Source organism: Theropithecus gelada, chromosome 20 (genome assembly GCF_003255815.1).
Source record: "Theropithecus gelada isolate Dixy chromosome 20, Tgel_1.0, whole genome shotgun sequence".
Lineage (NCBI taxonomy): Eukaryota > Metazoa > Chordata > Mammalia > Primates > Cercopithecidae > Theropithecus > Theropithecus gelada.
The window spans coordinates 64173943-64201384 of record NC_037688.1 but is presented as its reverse complement, the minus strand read 5'-3'; the positions used below and the strand labels follow the sequence as shown (position 1 = coordinate 64201384).

Genomic DNA, 27442 nt, shown 5'->3' with positions numbered 1-27442 from the left:
CAGCATATGGTTGAAAAAAATCCGTGTATAAGTGGACCCGCACAACTCAAAACCATGTTATTCAAGGGTCAACTGTATACTCAAGTTGCTCGTTAGGTAGGCGTTGAATGATTATTTCTGTGTGTCAGGGAGTATCAATGTGGTGATTACACAGAATCTCTCTTTTCCTTTCTTAGCCTTTTCCGAAGGCCACTTGGCTATTGGTCTTTAAGAATGACTTTTCCAATATAAATACCCAAGAGTGGGTTAGGGAAACCATTTATGATGTGGTCAGTTGTGTTCACCAGCTAGGATGCTTTTGGCTGTAAGGAACAAACATCTAACTGGTCTGGCCTGCACAGATAATTCCATGTGTCCTCCACCACGACAAGTGGAGGCTCTTGGGTGGGCAGCTTCAGTCCATCTTTTCGCTTTGCTGACGCTGATTAGCAGCAAGGTGGGGGCAGCCATTCCAAGCGTCACGTCCAGAGCTGACAACATCCAGGGAATCTTTGATTCTTGGGTCCTTGTTTAAGAACAGGAAACCTTTCTCCAAATCTCTCAAAGACTTCCCATCCTGTCTCAGCAGCTAGAAATGGGTCATGGGCAAGGGGAACGAGACCTGCTATGATAGATTTGGGTCTGTATTAGTCTGCTCGGGCTCCCATAACAAAATACCACAGACTAGGAGCTTAAACAACAGACTTTATTTCCTCATGGTTCTGAAGGCTAGGAGACCAAGATCAAGGGGGCCAGCAAGGTTAGTTTCTGGCGAGGCCTCTCTCCTTGACTTGGAAACTCCCAGCTTCTTGCTGTGTCCTCACATGGCTTTTCCGTTGTGTACACACATCCTTGCTGTCTCTTCCTACAAGGGCATTAGTCCTGTGGGATTAGGATCCCACCCTTAAGACTCCATTTAACCTAGTACAGTGATATTGGGGGTTAGGGCTCCAACAAACAATTTAAGGGAGATATAATTCAGTTCATGACAGAAGCCAACCTAGTTTATGTGAGGCATAGATGGAAATCTGAATAAAGTCAGGGTTCTGGGGGTAGGGATTCCAACAGTATCTCCAACGTCACCTCTCACTTATTCAGGCAACACTTACGACAGAGAGGGGCAACACTTACGACAGAGAGGGGCAACACTTACGACAGAGAGGGGCAGCACTTAAGACAGAGAGGGGCAACACTTACGACAGAGAGGGCAACACTTACGACAGAGAAGGGCAACACTTACGACAGAGAAGGGCAACACTTACGACAGAGAGGAGCACCACCAGAAAGAGTGGAATTGCATTTAAGAACACTTATTTTTTTACTTTGGGTCCAGACTTAGATATAGATCTGTTTTATTTTATTTTACTTTTTATTTTTTATTTTTTTACTTTTATTTTATTTTATTTTTGAGACAGGGTCTTGCTCTGTTGCTCGGGCTGGAGTGCAGTGGTGCAATTTTGGCTCACTGCAGCCTCAACCTCCCAGGCTCAAGTGATGCCCCCTCCTCAGCCTCCTAAGAAGCTGGGACTATAAGCACACACCACCATGCTTGGTCAATTTTAAAATTTTTTTTTTAGAGATGGGGTTTCGCCATGTTGCCCAGGCTGGTCGTGAACTCCTGAGCTCAAGCCATCTGTCCACATCAGCCTCCCAAAGTGCTGGGATTACAGGCATGAGCCATCGTGCCCACCATGTCTTTTTTTTTTTTTTTTCTTGAGACAAGGTCTCACTTTGGTGCCCAGGCTAGAGTGCAGTGGCACAATCACAGCTCACCGCAGTCTTGACCTCCTGGGCTCAATTGATCCTCCCACTTCAGCCTCCTGAGTAGCTGGGACCACAGGATATACCACCACACCCAGCTAATTTTTAAAAAAATTTTATGGCTTGGCGTGGTGGCTCACTCCTGTAATCTCAGCACTTTGGGAGGCTGAGGCAGGCAGAGTTCGAGACTAGTCTGGCCAACATGGTGAAACCCTGTCTCTACTAAAAATACAAAAAGTTAGCCAGGCGTGATGGCACACACCTGTAGTCCCAGCTACTCGGGAGGCTGAGGCAGGAGAATCACTCGAACCCGGGAGGCAGAGGTTGCAGTGAGCCGAGATCGCACCACTGTGCTCCAGCCTGGGTGACAGAGCAAGACTGTCTCAAAAAAAAAAAAATAATGTAGAGGTGAGATCTCACTATATTGCCCAGGCTGGTCTTGAATTCGTGGGCTCAAGCGATCCTCCCACCTCAGCCTCTCGAAGTGCTGGGATTACAGGCATGAGCCACCACCCCTGGCCTGCACAAATCCCATTTTACCACTTATTAGGAAGTGGCTTAACTTTTGGCTTTTTCATCTGTAAAATGGGGATAATGTTCCATGGACCTCACAAGGACATAGTGAAGAGTAAGAGAGTAAAGGAAAGTCAAGGACTTAGCCTGAAACCTGGGCAGTGCTCAGTGTCCTATCATTGCCTCTGGTCTTAGGCTTGACCTTCTCCAAACCACTGCCCTAAATGATCCTTCTTCCATTGATTTTCTTAAAAACAGGAGCTCTTTTAAAGATATGTAATTATCTTAAGATAGCTCCAAAGCCATTAACAGTATTCCAATGAGTTAAAAAAAAATCTACTTCCCTTTGGGGGAAAAAAATAGACTTCAAACTGTGTTGGAGAAGAAATGTATCAAAGAACGTGACCTTTGATCCCAGCCTGCCCAGGTTCATGTCTGGCTGCCATCACTAACTGTGCGACCTTGGGTGAAAAACATTGCTATTTGTGGCTTTGTTTTTCATCTGTGAAATGGGAGAATAGAGCCCCTGCTTCAAGGGTGGTTGGGAGCGGTAAGATCATGAGTGCAAAGTGTTTCTCGCCATGGCTGGTGGACACTAAGCTCTAGCCCGGTGTTTGTTGCTCATATTACTAAGTGCACCCTGGGCACCTCTTGAAATAGGGAAGAATGTGGGGTTACAAAAGAGGTAGGGAGCAGAGTAATTGTCATTCTCATTGTGCCCTGGTGACCCCGTAGTTGAGATGGTGCCACTTGTAGCCTTGCAATAAGGAGACCCAGGTTCGATAGAGTTGCCAACTCTTCTGAAGTCTCATTGTTGGTAGTTGGTGAGGCTGGATTTGAATCCAAGTGTGCCTGATGCCAGGGTCCCAGCTTCTATTGATTGATCGATCGATTGATTGAGACAGGGTCTCCCTGTGTCCCCCAGGCTGGAGTGCAGTGGCATGATCTCAGCTCATAGCAGCCTCCACTTCCTGGGTTCTAGTGATTCTCCTGCCTCAGCCCCCTGAGTAGCTGGGATTACAGGCACCCGCTACCACACCTGGCTAATTTTTGTATTTTTAGTGGAGACAGGGTTTTACCATGTTGGCCAGACTAGTCTCGAACTCCTGACCTCAAGTGATCCACCTGCCTCGGTCTACCAAAATGCTAGAATTACAAGTGTGAACCACCATGCCCAGCCCCCAGCTTCTATTTATTACGCTAAATGCCATGAAAGTGAATTTTTTCTCCCCTAGCCTCCCCATCCCTACCAGACACTGAGAATTATCTTAATGGACATGTGGCTACATTCATTTTAGAGTTTGACTTTGGAAATCTCTTAGAAATGTTACTTTAGCTTCTTCAACCTGATTTTTAAATTATTATTATTTTTAACGTAATAGGCTCTGCTGACCGAGATGATGGAAAGGTGTAAGAAGCTAGGAAACAAGTAAGTATTTTAAGATTCATAAAGCATGAGTTTGAAAATGGCATTGGCTGCTATTTTTGAGCTTGGCCTGCTTACCTGGGCATAGAGCTGAAGAGAGAGAGGCAGGATCGCACGGAGGTTTAGAACGCTGGAGTCCAGTTGCCTGGCCTCAGACCTTGGCTATGTTCTGTCTTAGCCCTGTGACCTTGGGCCACTTGCCTGACCTCTCTGTGCCTCTGTCTCCTCATCTGTAAAACGGGTATAATAATAGTTCTTTCCAACCGGGCGTGGTGGCCTATGCCTGTAATCCCAGCACTTTGGGAGGCTGAAGTGTGTGGATCACCTGAGGTCAGGAGTTCGAGACCAGCCTGGCCAATGTGGCAAAACCCCATCTCTACTAAAAATACAAAAACTAGCCGGGGTTGGTGGCATACACCTGTAGTCGCAGCTACTCAGGAGACTGAGGCAGGAGAATTGCTTGAACCCAGGAGACAGAGGTTTCAGTGAGCCGAGATCATGATACTGCACTCCAGCCTGGCAACAGAGCGAGACTCCATCTCAAAAAAAAGAGAAAATAATAATAGTTATTTCCCCATGGGGCTGTGGTAGGTGGTTGGGCTAGGATGAAGTTCATCTCCCTGACTGTCACAAATATGAGGTTGTCTCTCTGCTTTCCTTTTAGTGGTAATATCCTTGCATGGGCTTTGTTCACCACTATGTCCCCAGAGCCTAGTGCCTATAACATAAGATCTCTTTCCTAAGAAATCTCTTGCATAAACTGGCCGGACACGGTGGTGCACGCCTGTAATCCCAGCACTTTGAGAGGCTGAGACGGGTGGATAACCTGAGGTCAGGAGTTCGAGACCAGCCTGGCCAACATGGTGAAACCCTGTCTCTGCTAAAAATACATAAAATTAGTCAAGCATGGTGGCACATGCCTGTAATCTTAGCTACTCAGGAGGCTGAGGCAGGATAATCACTTGAACCCGGGAGGTGGAGGTTGCAGTGAGCCAAGATCGTGACACTTTATTCCAGCCTGGGCAACAAAGTGAGACTCCATCTCAAAAAAAAAAAACTCTTACATAAATGATGTGGATATATATTTACAACATGGATCAATATTTACTTAATGTTCTGTCTCATTAGTGCACCAGCTTATTGAATGCTCGCTCTTCTTCTTAAATGAACTGGATCACTTGCTGATCTGTCTATTCATCCTGCCATCTATCCATCCACCCATCTAAACACTCAGTTAATTCAACATTTATTGAGTTTCTAATATGTGCAGGACACTGGGTTAGTCTTTCCAGTTTACCTTTTTACTCTGGTCTTTTTTTTTTTCCTCCAACCCTGCCACTAAAGAGCTGTTAGTCATCCTTCCTGGCAATATATACCCAAAAATTAAAGCAGCTTTGATTGAGGAGAAGCCAGGCTGACTCGGGGATCTGTGTCTTGCAGTGCCTTGCTGTTGAATTCCGTGATGTCTGCCTTCCGGGCTGAGTTCATCGCCACAAGGTCTATGGATTTCATTGGCATGATTAAAGAGTGTGATGAATCTGGTTTCCCCAAGGTAGGCTCTTGACTTCATGCTCAATAGGACACAAATAAGCGGTGTGTATCCGATAGCTCTTGAGAGACAGTCCGGTGTTGGGAACAGCATGGGCCAGCAGGAACACAGGCGAAGGCTCTGTGTCTGAGGAACGCAATGGAAGATGAGTTAGAGATTGGGATTGCCAGACCCCATGTGGTTGCTAGGCTTCAGGCCCCCATGAGCCCTAAATCTATCAAATTAGGTCACTACAAAGGATTTAAGAAAGACTTTGGTCTAACGTATTTAAGAATATATCAGGCTGGGCACAGTGGCTCATGTTTATAATCCTAGCATTTGGGAGGCCAGCGCAGGAGGATCATTTGAGGCCAGGAGTTTGAGAACAGCCTGGCAACATAGCAAGACCCCATCTCTACCAAAAATCAAAAATTAGCTGGGTGTGGTGGTGCATTCCCGTAGTCCCAGCTACTTGGGAGGCTAGGGTGGGAGAATCGCTTGGAGCCCAGGAGGTTGAGGCTGCAGTGAGCCATGATTATGTCATGAAGCCTGATGACAGAGTGAGACCCTGTCTCAAAACAAAGGAAAGAATATATCTTCATTCATTATTTATGAAAAACTTTGTTCAGTGGAATATTATGGCCCCCAATTAGACCAACAGATGTAGCTAACTCTGTGTGAGCCTCTCAGTGTAGCTGGGGCAGAGATATGTTTGATAGAACTTCAGAAGGAGGTTGTTGGAAGATTAGCCCCAAGAAGGATTAAACATTACTACCTTTTCTCTTTTCTTTTCTTTGAGCTTCAAGTTACTTTGATTTAAAATTTCCATAACACGATGGTTTCACTTTTTTCTTAGCATCTCCTTTTTCGATCACTGGGGTTAAACTTGGCCTTGGCTGATCCTCCCGAGAGTGACCGACTCCAGATTCTCAACGAAGCTTGGAAAGTTATCACTAAGCTGAAGAACCCACAGGTGGGTGGCCATTTTGTCTTTTTTTTTTTTTTTTTTGAGATGGAGTCTTGCTCTGTTGCCCAGGCTAGAGTACGATGGCGCCATCTCGGCTCACTGCAACCTCTGCCTCCCGAGTTCAAGCGATTCTCCTGCCTCAGCCTCCTGAGTAGCTGGGATTACAGGTGTGTGCCACCACATCCAGCGAATTTTTGTTATTTTTAGTAGAGACTGGGTTTCACCATGTTGTTCAGGCTGTCTCAAACATCTACCCATCTCGGCTTCTCAAAGTTCTGGGATTACAAGCATGAGCCACTTTGCCTGGCCTGCCATTTAAACTTTAAATCAACCACTTTTTGTCCAAGTTTTGGCGTCTACTCTTTTAAAAAATTACCCTTCCGGGCCTAACATGGTGACTCACACCTGTAATCTCAGCACTTTGGGAGGCTGAGGCAGGAGGATCACTTGAGGCTGGGAGTTTCAGACTGGCCTGGACAACATAGCAAGACCCCTGTCTCTATTTGAACTAAAAAATGGAAATTATCTTTTCATTAGTTATACATTTTTCCCTAAGGAAATCTATTTATTATAATTGTATTATTTGTTTACCTATAATAGAGAATGGATAGCTTTAAAGATGTAATTTCTCTGATTTTTAAAAATTCAATTCTCACAGCCTTAAGATGTGCTAAAAGTATAAAATTACATGATCATGCATTCAGAACTGCCATAAAAAATAAAACTTAAAAAAATGCATACCATTACAGATATTTGAAACTTTATAAAAGATCACTTAACTTTATAGAGGGCATCCAAAATGTAACAGTTTGTAAGATTTAGGTTTGAAAATATCGTTAATAGGATATTCCTAAATTAAAGATCAGCCTTTAAGCCAGTAATTAGCAAAAGGAAATTCCCGTTTCCAACCATTGAACAGAGCCACCTGAAGCTTCCTGTTTGCTATAAGGCATACTATGTTGTACTTAACGTTAAGATGCTTTCCTTTTTCTTTGTAGGACTACATTAATTGTGCGGAAGTGTGGGTAGAATACACCTGCAAGCATTTCACGGTATGTGTGACTGTGGTGTTGTTTTTGAAAGAATTAGATTTTTTCATGTTTATAATAGTGAATTAGCCTAGTTTAGGTATTGAGGCATTTGACCATGGTGCTTGCTGTTATAATTTATAAAAATTGCGTTCTTCATGATAAAGCATGATGGATCATTAATATGTATACTATAACAAAAAATAACTGTTCCGTGTTTACATTTAAGTTTGGAAAATACAGCATTATACAAAGTTAAACCTTTTTTTTTTTTACCATAGGATACCTTAGATGTTTATATGCTAAAGTGCGTTGCAACTGTACATCAGAGTCTAGTAAGCAGCATTTCCCAAACAATTTTACTGGCATGTAATTTTTTTCCTAAGCAAATGTTTCTTTCCCTAGGCATAGACTAGAACCACAGTTAGGGGAATACTAGGCTTCTCAAAGAGCAGAGACTTTAGAAGCAGATAGAAGTGGGTTCAAAACCCTTGCCCTCCCAAGTAATTTGTTTATTTTTAATCAAGTCCTAAACATTTAAGTATAGCATTGCTATGGTCTGAATGTCTGTGCCCTCCCAAAATTCATATGTTGAAATCCTAGCCCCCAAGATGATGGTATTAGGAGGTGGAACCTTTGAGAGGAGATTAGGTCATGAGGGCAGAGTCCTTATGAAGGGGATTAATGCCCTTATAATAAAAGAAGCCCACCAGCCTGGCCAACATGGTAAAACCCCGTCTCTACTAAAAATAACAAAAAAAATTAGCCGGGTATGTGACATGTGCCTATAGTCCTAGCTACCCAGGAGGTTGAGGGAGGAGAATCGCTTCAATGTGGGAGGCAGAAGCTGCAGTGAGCCAAGATTGCACTGCTACACTCCAGCCTGAGTGACAGAGTGAGACTCTGCCTCAAAACCAAAGTAATAATACAAATAAGTCCCGAGGAGCTCACTGTCCCCTTCCACCCCGCGAGGACTTGGGGAGAAGATGCCATTTGTGAGGAATGGGTCCTCACCAGACACCAAATCTACCTCCATCTTGGACTTCCCAGCCTCCAGAACTGTGAGAATTAAATTTCTGTTGTTTCAAGCTTCCCGGTTTATGGTATTTTGGTAGAGAAGCCCAAACAAACTGAGCCAAGCACACATGCAAAAACGTGCACATATCATAAGTTTGCTGGCTCAATGAATTTTCACAAGGTACCACCATGTAATCACTGTCCAGAGTAGCAAATAGGAAATAATGACCCCACAGAACCCCCAGAACTGCCACTCGCTGTCACACCTCAGCCTTTGGGGAGGTGCAGGTAGCTTCTAACACCAAAATTGATTTTGCCTCATTTTGAGCATTAGGTAAATGTTGGTCCATTGATTTTTGTGGGTTTTTTTTGGTCCTATTTTTATTTTACATTTTATTATGGAAATTTAAACAGACTCGCTCCCTTGTACCTATCAATCAGGAATTATCAACTTACGACAAATCTTGTATGATTTATATCATTACCGTGTCCCCCGACCCCTGGAATATTTTGAAGCAATCTCAGACATTGTATCATTTCATCTGTCAATATTTCAGCACATCTGTAAAAATGTAAGGATTCCATTGATTGATTGATTGACAAACAGGATCTCACTCTGTTGCCTGGACTGGAGTGCAGTGGTATGACCGTGACTCACTCCAGCCTCGACCTCCTGGGCTCAGGCAATCCTCCTGCCTCAGCCTCCCGAGTAGCGGGAATCACAGGTACATGCCAGCACACCTGGCTAAATTTTTTTTACTTGTAGAGATGGGGTCTCGCTATGTTGCCCAGGTTGGAGGGTTCCCTTCCTTAAACCAAATCTAAATACATTATTCTAAAGAAAAAAGTTGCTTTTTTTTTTTGAGACAGAGTCTCACTCTGTTGCCCAGGCTAGAGTGCTGTGGCACGATTTCAGCTCACTGCAACCACTGGCTCCTGGGTTCAAGCAATTCTGCCTCAGCCTCCTGAGTAGCTAGGACTACAGGCGTACACCACCACACCCAGCTAATTTTATGTATTTTCAATAGAGACGGGGTTTCTCCATGTTGGCCAGGCTGGTCTTGAACTCCTGACCTCAAGCAGTCCACCCTCGGCGTCCCAAAGTGCTGGGAGTACAGGCGTGAGCCACCTCACGCGGCTGAGTTACTAATTATTTAATATCATAAATACCAGTCAATATTCTGATTTCCCCAATTATCTGATTTTAAAAAGAAGTTTATTTGTTGAAATCTGGTTGAAAATAAGGCTTTTACATTGCAATAGGCATTTTAGGATACTTTTGATATGTAAGTTATCTTTCAAACTGTCTCCTTCTCTCCTTCCCCTTTCTTTCCCTGTAATTTATTTGTTGAAGAAATTGGGTCTTTTGCCCTGTAGAGTTTGCAAAGACTACATTTTTCCCATTGCATCCTTGTGATGGTGTCTGACGTGCTCTTCTGCCTTTTGTAATTCTCATAAATCAGCAGTTAATTGTAGAGACTTAAAAGCCATTCTTAGCTTGTGGGCCTTGTAAAAACAGGCACTGGGCTGGATTGGGCTGCACTTGGCTGACTCCTGCTAAAGGTGGCAAAAGTGAGCAGTGAGCAGTTAGATCAGACGGCTTGCAAGGGTGAGCCTGCACTCTTCCACAGTGCTTCACTGTTCTCTCTGCAGGCACTTGAGGGAGGGCCTGGGACAGGCAGGCAGAAAGAGGCCGATTTGACCACCGCTCGGGGAAAGCAGGGACAATGTAAAGCCCCAGAACCTTTGAGAACAGCGTTTAGTCCTGACTAGGTGTGGGGCTGTGGTACTAGACTAGGTGATATGAGTGGGATTTCCTCCCTTCTGTTATTTTCAGCAGAATATTGAAAACGATTTCCTGGAAGACGTGTGATGTATTCTGAATACACTAGTCCTTTCTCCCAGGAACATGGTCAGCGATTGCCATACAGTGTCTAATGCAGGTTTGGTTCCTTTTCCCTGCTTAGAAACGAGAGGTGAATACTGTTTTGGCGGATGTCATCAAGCACATGACTCCAGATCGTGCATTTGAAGATTCCTACCCCCAGGTAACAGATTTGCATTTCTCATTTCAACATTGTTAGGAATTTTGTTCTGTTGAATTAAATAGGCATTCTGCATGGATCATGCTATAAAGGCAGATAATCCTGTGTTTGAATCGTAGCTCTGCCAAATCCTAGCCATGTACCATGTGCCCTGTTTTTTTTTTTTTTGTTGTTGTTGTTGTTTTTGAGATGGAGTCTCACTTTGTCTCCCAGGCTGGAGTCCAGTGGCGCGATCTCAGCTACAAGCTCCGCCTCCTGGGTTCATACCATTCTCCTGCCTCAGCCTCCTGAGTAGCTGGTACTACAGGTACCCACCACCATGCCCAGCTAATTTTTTGTATTTTTAGTAGAGACGGGGTGTCCCCTTGTTAGCCAGGATGGTCTCGATCTCCTGACCTCATGATCCGCCCGCCTCAGCCTCCCAAAGTGCTGGGATTACCGGCGTGAGCCACCGCACGGGGCTTCCGTGTGCCCTTTGATCGGTTACTTAACCTTGTTGTGCCCCAGTTTTCTCACCTGTGAAGTGGGGATAGTAATAGTGCTGCCTGAGAGTTACTGCGAGGATGAAGTGAAGCCCTCACACAGTGGCCTGGCACGTGGTCAGTGCTCAACAAGCGTTGTCATCATTGTTGTCACTAATAAGTAAATTGCAAGTATTTTTAGTTAAATCAACTTTTTTTTCCTTTTTTTTGAGACAGGGTCTTGCTCAGTCACCCAGGCTGGAGTGCAGTGATGTGATCACCGCTTAGCACAGCCTCAACTTCCTGGGCTTAAGCATAACTTCCTTATGTGGAAATAAATTTAAACTTATTGGAAAGTTAAAATAAAAAATTTCTATTATTCTTTACCCAGATTCACTAACTGTTAACATTTCTTTTTTTTTTTTTTTTTTTGAGACACAGTCTTGCTCTGTTGCCCAGACTGGAGTGCAGTAGTGTGATCTTGGCTCATTGCAACCTCTGCTTCTTGGGTTTAAGTGATTCTCCTGCCTCAGCCTCCCGAGTAGCTGGGACTACAGGGGTGCGCCAGCACGCCTGGTTAATTTTTTTGTAATTTTAGCAGAGATGGGGTTTCACTGTGTTAGCCAGGATGGTCTCGATCTCCTGACTTCGTGATCCGCCCGCCTCAGCTTCCCAAAGTGCTGGGATTACAGGTGTGAGCCACCACGTCTGGCCAGCTGTTAGTATTTCACCACATATGCTTTATCATTCATGTATGTCCACACATATATACATGTATGTGTGTATGTTTTTTTCAGAATTATTTGATAATAAGTTGCATACATTATGTCACATGTTGCTTCTAAAGAGTTCAGTGAGGCCAGGTGTGGTGGTTCATGCCTGTAATCCCAGCACTTTGGGAGGCCAAGGAGGGCAGATCACTTGAGTCCAGGAGTTCAAGACCAGCCTGGGCCATCTCTACAAAAAGTATAAAAATTAGCTGGGCCTGGTGGTGCATGCCTATAGTCCCAGCTACCTAGGATGCTACAGGGGAGGATCACCTGCGCCTTGGATGTGGAAGTTGCAGTGAGCACTCCAGCCTGGGTGAGAGAGAGACATGGTCTCAAAAAAAAAAAAAAAAAAAAACACCCCACTAATGGGGGCATGTGAAAAGGGTATAAGAGCAGCTTGAAGGGGCTCTCACTTGCTCCCAATTTGAGGATCAAATGGAATTAGGACAGTAACGGATTATAGCCCATTGAATAAAATAGGAATCCAAGAGTCCATTCTTATGACGAATAGATAAATAGATGAGCGGATTGAGAAATGTGAAAGAAATGGTAGAATTGGAAAAATCACCATTTTGCAGCCATCACAGTAAAGACAAGAATTGTCTTCCTTTAGGTAAGAATTATCGGTGTCTGTTAAACCTGGGGGGAGAAGAGTTTTGCATGCATTGAGGAGGAGAGAGATTTTGATAGTTCAATGAGGAGCAGGATATTTGCATATCTCAAAAGGTCTTCCTACTGAGCAGGTATCAGTGCAATGGGGAAAATAGTGACTATACAGCATAGACACTGGACAGTCCAGTTAATGAGAGTTCATCTCACCAATGAGGAGCAAAAGGCCATCATGTGCCTGCAGATGTAGTACCCTAAGAAACACACAGCATCACCTGTATAGCATTTCAGTTGAGAATGCACGAGCTGAATTTAATCACAAGGGAATGTCACACGTGCCCAGATTGAGAAGCATTCTATAATTCTTCAGAAATATCACGGTGGCCAGGCTCCATGGCTCACACCTATAATTCCAGACTTTGAGAGGCCGAGGCAGGAGGATTATTTGAGGCCAGGAGTTTGAGTCCAGTGTGGACAACATAGCAAGACCTTATCTCTACAAAAAATTTAAAAAATAAAGAAAGAAACTAGCCAGATGTGGTGGTGCATGCCTGTAGTTCCAGCTACTTAGGAGGCAGAGCTGGAAGGATTGTTTGAGTCCAGGAGTTGGAGGCTGCAGTGAGCTATGGTAGCACCATTGCACTCCAACCTCAGTGACAGAGTGAGATCCTGTCTCTGATTGAACTAAACTAAAAATAAAATAAATAAATGAAGTAAAATAAAATAAATAAAAAACCAAAAACCCCAGAAATATCATTGCCATAAATGACAAGGACAGACGGAAGAACTTGTGAATTAACACAGACTAAAGAGACGTGAAAATGGAATGCAGTGTGCAATCTCAGACTAGATCCTGCGTAGAAGATGGAAAATAGTAATGTCAGAAAAGACTAATTGAGACAATCAACAGATTGGATTAGATTTCAAATTAGATTAGATTTCATTATATCAGTGTTAACTTTCCCGATTTGATAACAGCAAGTGGAAATGTCAGAGAATATGATTTTTCTTAGGAAATAAAAAAGGAAGTGTTAAGGGGTAAGGGCATGATTCATACAATCTACTCTCATGTAGTTCAGGGAAAAAATAGTATGTTTTACATAGAGAGAACCAGAAAGCATATTTGGCAAAATATTAAAAATTGATGGATTTGGGTAAAGAATATGTGGGAGTTCTCAGTACTATTCTTTCAGCTTTTCTGCAAGTCTGAAATTATTTCAAAATAAAAAGTTAAAGGCAGGTGAAGTGGCTCACACTTGTAATCCCATCACTTTGGGAAGCCGAGATGGGCAGATTGCTTGAGCCCAGGAGTTCAAGACCAGCCTGGGCAACATGGTGAAACCCTGTCGCTACTAAAAAAATACAAAAATTAGCTGATGGTGGCAAGCACCAGTGGTCCCAGCTACTCTGGAGGCTGCTGAGGCAGGAGGATTGCTTGAGCCCAGGAGGTCAAGGCTGCAGTGAGCTGAGATCATGCCATACTGCACTCCAGCCTGGGCAACAGAGAAAGACCCTGTCTCAAAAAATAATAATAATAAAACAAAAAAGTTTTAAAAAGTGGATGGGCTGTGTGTTTACAAATTCTATCATTAGATGGATGGATAAGTGAGGAGATAAAGTAAATTAAAATACTAGCTTCTGTAGAGTCTTAAGTGGTAAATAAATGGGTGTTTGTATAATTCTTTCAATATTCTTTATTTTTGAGCATTTTTACAATGAAATATTAAGGGAAAAAACTCCTATCTTTTAAAATCACAGTTTATGTGTAGCTGTGCTTAAGTGTTAACAAAAAATTTCTTGTTCTAAAGGGATTAGGTGCTTTGTGCTTCAGAAACTATTTTAACCAGACAGCATTGCAGTGTCTTACAATGGTATGCCTTGGAGCGTTGTTTATGTTGAAGTTTTGAAGTCCTTTATTAGTTTTTTGCTTGACTGACCTAGTAAGCTGCCTAATTATGGAATGGGCACATAACGTTCTTCATGTTCTGTTTTTAGAACATGAGAGATTTTCTTTGGAAATTATTGAAACAGCAGTTTTTTTAGTGTAAACAAATTGTCAGTACATTTTCTTGATAGCACCCAGAGGTAGGGAGTTCTATTTATTTAGAAACAGCATCTCCCTGGCTCTCCTGGACCAAGACCCTGTCAACCTTTCGGTCTGGACTGTGCATCGCAGAGTGAGGGGCGGTAACCATCAGTATCTGGGCATTTTTGAGGCAGACCTCACAGACTGTGCCACCGTCCTTGGGTAATACCTTGGCCTTTAACTCTACCAGCGAACTCTGTCCAAATCCTCTCCAGTGAATAATCAAGAAATACAGGGCCACACGATGATGTAGAATAGGAACTGGCCAACTACAGCCCATAGGCTATATGTAACCTGCCACTCGTTTTTGTGAATAAAGTTTTATTGGCACAAATTCATTTAATGCACATTCATTTAATGTTGGCAATGGCTGCTCTTGCACTACAGTAGTGTTGAGTAGTTGTGGTGGAATGTAGGACATTTATAGAAAAAGTTTGCCCACTATTCAAGGAATAACAATAGCTGACATTAATGGAGAACTTTCTAAGGGCGGGCACTGCAATCAGGACTTTCCACGAACCATTCCATTGAGTCCTTACTGCTTTGATCTCCAATTCACAGATGAGGAAGCTGAGACTGAGACTCAGTTACTTCCCCAGGACTAGAAAGTAGGATGTACAGAGTCATTGAGCAAACTCAGACTGAGACAGAGCCTACCCTAAGCCCAGTTCACCATTTGTCGAACAATCCAGGCTTACTTTATTGTCGTTATAATTGTAAATTATGAAAAGTGATTGCCTTTAAAAAAAAAAATTCAGGTTTTCATGAGAGAATGTGAACCAGAAAGAAATTTTTAAACATTAAGTTTTTAAAAATAAGATTTTTGTTTGTTTGTTTTACAGCTTCAGTTAATAATTAAGAAAGTTATTGCCCACTTCCATGACTTCTCAGTTCTTTTCTCAGTGGTAAGTAGCATTTCTTAATTATTTTTGGAAATTTGTACCTGGCTTAGAGGTTCTCATTGTCTCAGTAGTGTTTTCATGATGCCCCAGGCCAAAAGAAATATTCAGCAGTTCCTTGTAGTTAGTTAGGTCTGATCAACTTAAGTATTTATGTCCTAACAGCTTAAGCAGTATTTGAAAAAATAATGCACAAAAACTGAAAGAAAAATATTATTTCTGTTTCATTCCTTACTTATGGGATATGTGCTCTATTGGGCATTACACAACTTCTCAAACCTTCGAAACACTCTGGACAGCCTTCTCTTTGCTCTTCCACAGTGATTTTCACAGAGCACTTGCTTTTTAATCACATAGCCTAATGTTAAAACTATGAAACACATTGAGCTAGTAGTTGTTTCAGTGTCTGACAGTTGAGATTTACCATGTTTCCCTCAAAAATTTAAAATATCCTGCGATGTCTGTTCAAGTTTGCTCGGTGCCCTGGGCAAGTAGGAATCTAGGTTATTCTCTGTATAGTAACATTCTGTGTCTCTCCCTTCACTTCCCTCTTCCAGGTTCCATTTATGTATGCTCACAGGATTGTAAGAGTTTTTATTTTAATCATAGCAGCTAATATTTATTGGACATATACCACCCTCCAAGCACTGTTCTGGAACTTTCCAAGGATTGCCTCACATCAGTTTCATACCACCGCTGGGAAGTAGGAGTTATCACTACAGTGCTGCTTTCTTATCCAGGGGGAATACGTTCCAAGACCGCCCAGGAGTTGCCCGAAATCGCAGATAGTGCTGAATCCTGTGTATACTATGTTTTCTCCTATAAATACATACCTACGATAAAGTTTCGTTTATAAATTAGGCACACTGAGAGATTGACAACAATAGCTAAAATAGAACAATTATAACGATATGCCAGCATCGCTACTCTTGCACTTTGGGAGCATTATTAAGTAAAATAAGTGTTCTTTGAACACAAAAATGCTGTGATACCATGACAGTCAATCCAGTGACCCAAGTCAGCTACTAAGTGACTAATAAGCGGGTAGCGTCTACAATGTGGAGACACTAGACAAAGGGATGACTCACAGCCTGGGCGGGACAGAACAGTATAACGTGAGATTTCATTACACTACTCTGAGCAACGCTCAATTTCAAATGAATGAGGCTGGGCGTGGTGGCTCAGCGCTTTCAGAGGCCGAGGCAGGCAGATCACCTGAGATCAGGAGTTCCAGACCAGCCTGGCCAACATGGTGAAACCCTGTCTCTACTAAAAATACAAAAAACTAGCCAGGTGTGGTGGTGCATGCCTGTAGTCCCCAGCTACTGGGGAGGCTGAGGTTGCAGTGAACCGAGATTGCACCAGTGCACTCGAGCCTAGGCAACAGAGCGAGACTCTGTCTCGAACAAATAAAATACTATAAAAATAAAAATAAAAATGAATGAATTATTTCTAGAATTTTCTATTTAATATTTTCGGATGGCCGTTAACCGAGAGTAACTGAAACTCTGGAAAGCAAAACTGCAGATAAGGGAGCAACTACCATATTCCCACTTTACAAATGAGAAAACTGATGCAGGAAGAAGTAGAGCAACTTGTTTACAGTTACACAGTCACCGAGGTTAGGATTCAGAGCCAGGCAGTCCAATTTCGAGGCCATCTCTGAACAGCTGTACTCTGACTCTTCTTCCATTGCTCATCAATATAATCATAAAAAGACTGAAGTCTGCCTTGCCCGGAGAAGCTTACGGTCATCAAAGGTTGCCGGGATGGCTCTCCAAAATGTTAACTGGTCCCAGCACCAATCCCTGGAATGCATATAAGTTGTTTTAACAGTAACAGCTTTTTATTTTGTTTGTTTGTTTGTTTGCTTGTTTATTTATTTTTGAGACAGAGTCTTGCTCTGTCGCCTAGGCTGGAGTGCAGCAGAGCGATCTCGGCTCACTGCAACCTCCGCCTTCCTGAGTTTAAGCAATTCTCCTGCCTCAGCCTTCCAAGTAGCTGGGACTACAGGCATGCACCGGTACACCTGGCTAATTTTTGTATTTTTAGTAGAGACAGGGTTTCGCCATGTTGGCCAGGCTGGTCTTGAACTCCTGGCCTCAAGTGATCCACCCACCTCGGCCTCCCAAAGTGCTGGAATTACAGACATAAGCCACTGTGCCTGGCTCAGTAACAGCTTTTTACAAGCCCAGTCAGGTCCTCTCCCTGATTTCAGAGGAGTCCTCATCTGACCTGACTCAGAGAGATGAACCTCTGTTCTGCTTTTTTGACCTCCACAGAAGAAGAGACCCACAGATTCCTTCCTTCCAGTAACTTGTGTCATTTGCATATAGAGTGCTTGCTTTATTTATAGGAAAAATTTCTGCCGTTTCTGGACATGTTCCAAAAAGAGAGTGTGCGGGTGGAGGTTTGCAAATGCATCATGGACGCCTTTATCAAGTGAGTGCCACGGCGTGCAGCGGAAGCCTTGATTCCCAGTGCCCTTGTGAAACCTGTTGCTAAAAAATCAGTTCTTGCACTTTGAGGCCAAGTGATGTGTACGTATTTCATACAGAAAACCACACTGGAAGGAAAGCCACATTAAAGGCAGCAGTCATGATAAAAGTTTGTAATTCGTGTTTAAGAAGACAGACTAGCAAGTGTTATCATGAGCCCTGCCAGCAGCTCCATTTTACTTTGATATGTTTTTAGAAGGAGGAGTCTTTTGATAAATTCCCTCAAGAGTCACATTTTTAAGGATACAAATCAGGGCGTACATACTTATGAAGAAAGCACCGGTGCTAGAAAGGTTTTCATCTTCAGTGTTTAGTTATGTAGCTGACTAATTTGTGATCAGTTTTCAAATTTAGCTCTTTAACAAAAAAGAAAAAAAATCAAATCTAGTTCTTTTCATTTTTTTGATTAAATCTGTGTTTCCCAAAACTGCCCGGCTGCTAATGGTACATGAAATAATTTTAAAGTGGTGCATGGAAAAAAGGTGTTTTTGTTTTTGTTTTTGTTTTGAGACAAGGTCTCACTCTGTCATCCAGGCTGAAGTGCAGTGGCACAATTATGGTTCACTGCAGCCTCGAGCTTCTCACGCTTAGGTGATCCTCCTGCCTCAGCCTTCCAGGTAGCTGGGGCTACAGGTGTGTGCCACTACAACCCAGCTGATTTTTGTATTGTTTGTAGAGACAGGGTCTCTCTCTGTTGCCCAAGCTGGTTTTCATCTCCTGGGCTCAAGCCATCCACCCACCTTAGCCTCCCAAAGTGCTGGGATTATAGGTATGAGCCACCTTGCCTAGCTAGGGTTTTATTTTTATTTCATTATTTTTAAAATTTATTTTGAGGCAGGGCCCTACTCTGTCACCCAGGCTAGAGTGCAGTGGCACGATCTTGGCTGACTGCAACCTTCACCTCCTGGGTTCAAGCAATTCTCCTGCCTCAGCCTCCCAAGTAGCTGGGATTACAGGCACCCACCTCCATGCCTGGCTAATTTTTTTGTATTTTTAGTAGAGACAGGGTTTCGCCATGGTGGCCAGGCTGGTCTCGAACTCCTGACCTCAGGTGATCTGCCCACCTCGGCCTCCCAAAGTGCTAGGATTATAGGCATGAGCCAGCGCACCTGGCCTGTTTTTATTTTTAAAGTTACATATTTATTTTAAATGTATTAGGCAGTGTATAGTTTAATGTGATTTCATGTACAATATATTATTTTTTAGGACAAGGTTAAGTTAAAAAAGGCTACAGTTACTTTAAATATTAAGTATCCATAGATATGGTTCAGTTTGGAAAATTGAGTTTGATATTGCTCAAATGTTTTAAGCTTTTCTTGTCATCTTTCTAAAAGATTAATTCCTTCCTAAGGATTGATATTAATTCCTAATTAATTTGCTTGGAATAAATATACCTGATTTACTTACCTAAATATTTGTTATAAGTTTGCCCTTTTATATTTTTGAAAAACCAAATGAATAATTTTGCCTGGCAAAATTTGCCTGTTAAAAACACAGTGACAGACAGGTTGTGGGGAGCTTCAGAAGGTATGAGAAGCATAGTAAAAACAAACACACAAACAAACAAAAAACAGGTTTGCCCTTAGCCCACCTGGTTTAGGAAAGGGAAGAGTTTTTCTGTGATTTTGCAGTTAGGAGGAGTTATCATGTGTGTAGAAGAGCAAACTTGTTATTTAAAGAATTCTGGGCCAGATGTGGTGGCTCATGCCTGTAATCCTAACACTTTGGGAGACTGAGGCAGGCTGATCACTTGAGGCCAGGAGTTCAAGAGCAGCCTGGCCAACATGGCGAAACCCTGTGTCTACCAAAAATACAAAAATTAGCCAGGTGTGGTGGCACACGCCTGTAGTCCCAGCTACTTGGGAGGCTGAGGCAGGAGGATCACTTGAACCCAGGAGGCAGAGGCTGCAGTGAGCTGAGGTCACACCACTGCACTCCAGCCTGGGTGACAGAGTGAGACTCCATCTCAAAAATTAAAAAAAGAATTCTGAGACAACCAGAACATGGCTCATTACTGGTAAACTGGGCTGGGTGAAATGCCAGCTGGATAATTTGCTGCTTTTCAAATGTGTACAGAGTGGATGAAAACTGAATCCACTCTTACAGTGCTGTCAGTGGACAAAACTTTGACTTTTACCTTTAAATGTCTCCTAGGCATCAACAAGAGCCCACCAAGGACCCGGTCATTTTGAATGCCCTTTTGCACGTTTGCAAGACCATGCATGACTCCGTGAAGTAAGCCATGCTTGCGGCTGAAATATAACATGAATTGGTTCTTAATGCCACCTAATAGAACATTAGGGAATGATTCTTTAAGCTGCCACTGTGAATAATATTACTTTATTGGGGGTATTAAAATTCTTGCTAACGAAGACATTCCAGTCCAGGAGAGGAAGGAGGCTGAGGGTAACCTTCTTGAGAAAGCGACGTGGCAGATGTTGTTAGAAAGGAATTTATGTTGTGGGTAAAAAGCTGGTTTCATTCAAGTGAACTCAAACTCCGTGTCTCTTGGAGATTTCTGAGAGCAGCAGATAGTATAATAATGAGCTCACTCATCCAGTAACATAGCCTTTTTATTTCATCTCTTTATTAGCCAATTATTTGAAATTCAAATGAAACTGCTTACATTTCTTACATGAAGGACTTTATTTCCTCGGTATACTTGAGGCTGAGGCCTATCCACAGGCGTTACCTTTCAGTCAAAGGCTGAATAGTCACTGCTTTGCTTTCTGGTTTTTGTTTGTTTATTTTTAAAATATGTTTTCATTTGACTGTGCTTAGGGCAATTCCTGCTTGTTTGTGGCTGAAATTTTAGTCCCCAAAGAATTTTTAAACACAGCAGCTTGATTTACTGGAAAATGTTACAAGAATGGAGAAAATTGTTTTGGAACTTAACCATCAACAAGACGAATTGTATTTCTTCTTTGTTTTCTCTGCATTTTAGAATCTTCTATGATTTTTTGTGCTTTCAAATTCATGGGTAGTTATGAAAATCAAAGTGTCGAGGCATTTCATAAAAATGGAGCCGGTAGACTTTAGTTGGACAAAAATAGAAATAAAGACACAAAAGGCATCCAGAAAGGCACTTAGATTCGTGAGATATCGGGTTTTGGCTTAAGTAAAATAGAAGGTTGATTTCTGTCTTGTTAAAATTGTGCATAGTAGACAGACCAGAAGGTAGGGGTAGGGCAGCTCTTCTTTCAAATATCATCCAGGGACTCAGGTTATTTCTGTCTTATTGTTCTCCCAATCTATCTGGGGTGTTGTCCTTGTCTTCTTCCTGGAAGCTGACGTACCTAAACCATGTCCACATTCTGGCCTGTGGGCAATGGGGAACAGCAGCTTTCTTTTGGGGACAAAGCTGGGAAGGCTCACACGTCACTTGTGTTCACATCGCGTTGTTCAGAAGTGTCCCATAGCCACCCCTAATTGGGAAGGAGGCTAGGGAATGTTGTTCTAAGAACAAAGTGGGGCTGGGTGTGGTGTCGTATACCTGTAATCCCAGCACTTTAAGAGACCAAGATGAGTGGATCACCTGAGGTCAGGAGTTTGAGATCAGCCTGGCCAACATGGTGAAACCCCATCTCTACTAAAAAATAATAATAATAATAATACAAAAAATTAGCCAGGCTTAGTGGCACATGCCTGTAATCCCAGCTACTTGGGAGGCTGAGGCAGGAGAATCACTTGAACCTGGGAGGCACAGGTTGCCATGATCCAAGATCACGACATTGCACTCTAGCCTGGGCCACAAGAGCGAAACTCCATCTCAAAACAAAAACAAAAAAAGAACAAAGTGTACATTTGTATTGAAGGACAATGGGCAATCTTTGCCAAAACGTTTTCTCCAAGAACAAACCGACAAGCAAAAACCTTGACTCCTGTTTTCTCTACGCTCTTAAAATCTTTAAAAAATAAATTTGGGGAACTATTGGTAGGCCTTCACAAGTATAATCAAAACTATAACGATTTGACTTTTTCTTCCTTATATTCGTGTTAAATTTTCTATTAAATAGAAGCAACTGAGACCTGAGATTTACTTTACAATGTATCAAAAAAATAAGACGGATTGATGGATGGAGAGGGGAGTGGATAATTATGTGTAAAATAAAACGGTGATGGCAGGATTTCGATGGTGGGTGGTATGCGTATTTACTGGAAAATTCTTTCAACTTTGCTGTACATTGGAAATATTTCTGTTTCCTTTTTGGGGAGAATGGGGTCTCGTCATGTTGCCCAGGCTGGTCTCCAACTCTCCAACTCCTAGGCTCAAACGAACCTGCTACCTCTGCCTTCCTAAGTGCTGGGATTACAGGTGTGAACCAGCACACCCTGCTGGTGGAAATTCAACATAAATTCCATTTATTTTTAAAATAAAACGTTCAGTGAAATTTCCCTGAAGTACAGAATTTGACATTAGACCTTGCTGCCCAAGTTCCAAAGAAGTGAAAGTTACCTTTTCTTTTCTTGTTAATAAATATATCTTGAGAACAGCATCTTTGAGGGAGATGAGAAACATATTTAAATTATGTTAATTGTGATTGTGTATTTTTATCCAAGGAAAAATAAACGGAGTTTTTTATATCTAGAAAATGCAAAATGTTCTTACCCGTTAAATTACTTACCCCTTGTGTATTTTTTTCTTTAGAAACTTTCATCTGTTACCTCCGTGTTAATTATGTACAATTATTGATTTTAGTGCACTCACTCTTGAGGATGAAAAAAGAATGCTGTCACATTTGATTAATGGATTTATAAAAATGGTAAGTCTTAGGGAAGAAGTTTTAGTGCACTTGGAAGTGTGATGTAATTGTTTATCCTTATTCTGGCGAAAGCAGTTAACATTATGTTCTCTGGTGCTTTTCATTCTTAGTGAGATAAGATGAAATTAGAAAACATCTTACATTAGCCAGGACTCCCCTGGGGGCAAAGAGAGCCAAGACAAACTGGCTTAGGAGGAAAAAGGTGGGGGGGCGTGGTGGGTGATGGGAGGAGGGATTTCTTGGCTCATGGGACAAAAAGTCCAGCGGGCTGGAACTCTCCAAAGCAGCAGCCGGGCTCAGGGTCTCCCGGATGTCATCAGGACCTGCCTTCCCTGTCCGTCTTTAGCCCCGGACTCTGCCCCGTTGGCCCCCGGCTCAGCTGGGCTTGCTCCACCACAGTTCCAGGTTTCCAGTCCCCCAGCTCTGCAGCCCGGCAGGCGGGGCTCCAACGAAGTCCTGGGATTGAGTCTCTTTGGATTAACACGGGTCGTGGCCCCAGGCACACCTGGGTGACCTGAGTCAAGAGGGCCGAGAGTGGAAAGAAGGTGTGCCCTGAAGCAGCTGATGCAAATCATCCGATGGCGATGGAAACTATGCCGGGCAGGCAAAACGCCAGATAGCCACTCCCCATCTGTTTTACTTATCTACTGCTGAGTAACAGCTCATCCCAAAACTTGGTGGTTTTAAATAACAGGGCCTTTTTTTTTTTTTTTTTTTGGGGGGGGGGGGGTGTGGGTTCGAGACGAGGGTCTTGGTATGTTGCCCAGGCTGGTTTCCAACTCCTGGCTTCAAACAATCCTCCAGCCTCGGCCTCCGAAAGTGCTGGGATTACAGGCCTGAGCCACTGCACCCAGCATGAGTTTTTTATTTTTGTTAAACCGTGGATCAGCTCGGTAACCAGGCTGCTGCAGGCAGTGTGGTGTGGCACTGGTGTGGCACGATTCGGCTGGAGGAGCCACAGTGGCCGTGTTCCCTTCTCCAGGGCTTTGGTGCTGGATATGGACTGCGGCCGTCTTGGTTTTCTTCCGTGTCCTCTCTTTCTCTCCACTGTTCTCAGTCAGTGGTTTCAACTGAGCTTTCTTGCTTGGTGTTGCCTTCTACGAAGGCACAGACAGAAGCAGCAAGGCATTTTAAGGCCAAGTCTTAGAAATCACACAGTGAGGCCGGGCGCGGTGGCTCATTCCTGTAATCCCAGCACTTTGGGAGACTGAGGCAGGTGGATCACCTGTGGTCAGGAGGTCAAGACCAGCCTGACCAACATGGTGAAACCCTGTCTCTGCTAAAAATACAAAAGTAGCCGGGTGTGGTGGTGCATGCCTGTAATCCCAGCTACTCGGGAGACTGAGGCAGGAGAATCGCTTGAACCCGGGAGGCAGAGGTTGCGGCGAGCCAAGACCATGCCGCTGCACACTCCAGCCTGGGCAACAAGAGCAAAATTCCGTCTCAGAAATAAAAAAAAAAAGAAATCACACAGTAAACCCTGGCCACATTCTACTGCAATCTGTGGGTCAAAGCAAGTCACAGGGCCAGTCTGGAGGGGAAGAGCCTCTGCCTTTTGATGCGGGTAGTCCACAGAGACATTGCAGAAGGGCAAGCAGAGGAGGAGGGATTCCTGCAGCCTCCTTGGGAACATCCCACCATTATACTATCCCAACCTGAACAGTCTTCGCCTTCATTCTGGGTGCCAAAACACCAACTGCTGCCAATATCTTCTATTTTAATAGAAAAGTCAGGACCAAAGCTGACAGACAAAAATGACGAGATCACTTTGAAAATAACCTTGAAATTCTGACTTGTTCAATAATGCGGGTTGATTAGTCCACCTGACTCTGTGGGTGAAATATCAATTTTGATGAAAATTCAGGATTAGCCTTTCAATTCCTGTGTTAGAAAACTGACCTATGGATTTTCCCAGGTCACTCTCCGTTGTCCTTGCTTTTTGTACTCATCATGTGGTATTTATCTTTTTATGGCATTGTCTGAAAGTTGCCGAGTTATTATGGAAAAGAATATAAGGAAATCAGGTATGAAACATGATAGCTGTAATGGAAATGACGATATTAAACCTCATCTGGACAAAAATGATTGATGTACAGTAGAGTTTTTCTTACTAACCAGCTGTTCATAAATTTGAAGAAATAGGAGACGAGGTGATGGTTTAATGGTGGAGAAACTTCCATCTATGGCTTCTGTAGCCACCAGTGAGCTGCCGAGTTTGGCTCCCCATCAGGAAGCAGAAAGGTGTGACCGTTACGATGGCAAACCTTCTGACAAATGGCCCCCAATAACCACATTTATGTTCTGTGAAAAGGCCACAGCTGACAAACAATTATTCCCTTTTCAGTGGTTTCCTTCGGAGCCTGGGAAATTCTATTTACACTCTGAGCTTCTGCTTTATACCCTCTGACTTCTTATGCTCTAGTCCAGTGCCCATGTCATAAAGATGAGGTGGCAATAATAATATTTCAGTCATACCATGTGCTTGTGTTCCCTCTAAAAATACCACTGTCCCCTTCAGCATCTTTCTCCTTGATTCTAGGTTTCCTTTGGCCGTGATTTTGAACAACAGCTGAGTTTTTATGTTGAGTCCAGGTCAATGTTTTGCAATCTGGAGCCTGTTCTTGTGCAGCTGATTCATGTAAGTATCTTCATTCATTACTTTCTTCTCTCAATACATATTTATTGATCATCTACATCCCAATTATTTATTTTTATTTTATTTTATTAGAGACAGGGTCTCACTCTGTCACCCAGGCTAGAGTGCAGTGACACAATCATAGCTCACTGTAGCCTTGAACTCCTGGGCTCAAGCAATCCTCCTGTCTCAGCCTCCTAAGTAGCTGGGACTACCAGCTCAAGCCACCATGCCCGGCTATTTTAAATATTGGTTTTTTTGTTTTTTGTTTTTCTGTTTTTTGAGAGATGAGGTCTCACTGTGTTGCCCAGGCTGGTCTCAAATTCCTCACATCCAGCAGTCCTCCTGCCTTGGCCTCCCAAAGTGCTGGGATTATAGGCATGAACCACTGTACCCAGCCTTAATATGGGATTCTTCTGGTCCTGTTTTGTTACTGTTCTCTATGGTGTGAAAGGTGCTTTCTTAAAAGTTAATAAACTTACAACTTTGGTTTTATTGATCTGTTTTTCTGTGAGATTTGCATTTTCTCATTTCTACATGCCAGCAACAGAGTTAAGTGATTTACAGAAATCTAACCAGAAGGAGCCCCTTCTTACCTAACAAGAGGTTCCCAACTTTCTTGGATCGTGGCATCTCTCAGTAACTTTTTATGGTGCTCTCAGACCAAAAGAATTAATAACAGCCCTGTTTATTAAGAAGTTAGGTTTAGGCTGGATGTGATGGCTCACACCTGTAATCCTAGCACTTTGGGAGTCTGAGGCTGGCAGATCACTTGAGGTCAGGAGTTTGAGACCAGCCTGGCCAATATGGTGAAACCCTGTCTCTACTAAAAATACCAAAATTAGCCAGGCATGATGGCAGGCACCTGTTGTCCCAGCTACTTGGGAGGCTGAGGCAGAAGAATCACTTGAATCTGGGAGGTGGAGGTTGCAGTGAGCAGAGATCGTGATACTGCACTCTATACTCTAGCCTAGGCAACAAAGGGAGACTTCATCTCAAAAAAAAAAAAAAAAAGTTAGGTTCAGGCAACTTAAGTATTTATGCTCTTACAACTTGATAGCCATTTGAAGAAAATATATATATAAATTGAAAGAAAAATAATACCTTTTTTTCTTTTCTTTTTTGAGACGGAGTTTTTGCTCTGTTGCCCAGGCTAGAGTGCAATGGCATGATTTTGGCTCATTGCAACCTCCACGTCCTGGGTTCAAGTGATTCTCTTGCCTCAGCCTCCCGAGTAGCTGTAATTACAGGTGCCTGCCACCATGCCCGGCTAATTTTTTGTATTTTTTAGTAGAGATGAGATTTCACCATCTTGGCCAGGCTGGTCTTGAACTCCTGACCTAAGGTAATCCACCTGCTTCGGCGTCCCAAAGTCCTAGGTTTAGGACATGAACCACCAAGCCTGGCCTATTTTTTTCTTAGCCATAATTAGTAATGATGGGTGTGTACTTATGAGGCATATCACAGCTTCATAAAATTTGGAATTAGATTGGTGATGCTATTCTTATTTCTTGTTTTACATTCACTTTTTTTACATTTATCTTTGCATAGCAATTAAACTTGCTTTTGATCACAGTAGCCACAAAAAACAAGTTTTATGAATATATGATGGATATCCCTTATGAATATAAGGGATATAAAGCAATCCGTCATCAAATCAGCCTTGCACCAGTGCTTTGCAAAGTGGCAACAAACAAATATTGCTGTGTTACCCTAAAAAACTGTGACGCCCCTGTGAATTTACTGCCTTTGCTGCAGCACCCCAGGGTGCCATGGTGCACAGTTTGGGAACCGCAGGTCCACACTTTTTATATCTGTGGAAGGATTCCCTAAAGCTCTTTCATTATTTCATGTCTATTCAAGGAGAATAACTTTCATATGTATTTATTTGCTGGTTAGCAAGTTATTTAGCACAACTAAAGACCTACATCTAGAAACTTTATCCAGAAAACAGGGGAGGTAATAGTATCCGCCCTGGGATAATGAAGCTTAAGTGAACCAATGAATGTATAGCTCTTAAATAGTACTTGGAACACTATTAGTGATGATGTGGCTACTATCATTATTGTTCTTATTGTCGGTATTGTATAACTGAATGGTGTGGTCTGATTGTCTAAATGGTATGCTTTGGAGGTGTCTCTTAAGATCTCTACATTCTTAAACTTTGGTGTGGTAGGATTTCTGGAAATGGAGTAAGGGAGTCCCAGCTATTCATTAAGCCAGAAAATGGTCACTTCTAATGCTGATCAAAAGGCATGACTAACGTAGCAAACACTGCCTTTTGTTCTACCCTCTTGGAGATGTTTGCTCAAGCCATGATTGGATCAGGCCTGATGACCCTTTTGGCATTTCAGGGTTTGGTGCTAACCAGTCTTGGTCCTAGAAAGCTTGTTCTCATTGACCTGTATGTAGTTAATGTTCAAATTTCTTTTTTTTTTTTTTTTTTTTTTTTTTTTT

At 42.8% G+C, this 27442-nt stretch overlaps 1 protein-coding gene across 2 annotated transcripts in view; it reads left to right on the top strand.

The window, feature by feature from the left end:
• Positions 1 to 27442, top strand: part of VPS35L (VPS35 endosomal protein sorting factor like) — a 148509-nt gene that overhangs the window by 66463 nt on the left and 54604 nt on the right. For both annotated transcript variants that reach the window (XM_025369694.1, XM_025369693.1), the window contains 10 exons: positions 3636 to 3682; positions 5120 to 5231; positions 6064 to 6180; positions 7173 to 7226; positions 10187 to 10267; positions 15033 to 15095; positions 17446 to 17531; positions 19742 to 19822; positions 22287 to 22350; positions 24890 to 24988. In XM_025369694.1, the coding sequence (XP_025225479.1) occupies positions 3636 to 3682; positions 5120 to 5231; positions 6064 to 6180; positions 7173 to 7226; positions 10187 to 10267; positions 15033 to 15095; positions 17446 to 17531; positions 19742 to 19822; positions 22287 to 22350; positions 24890 to 24988 (804 nt within the window). The remainder of the gene's footprint in view (positions 1 to 3635; positions 3683 to 5119; positions 5232 to 6063; positions 6181 to 7172; positions 7227 to 10186; positions 10268 to 15032; positions 15096 to 17445; positions 17532 to 19741; positions 19823 to 22286; positions 22351 to 24889; positions 24989 to 27442) is intronic.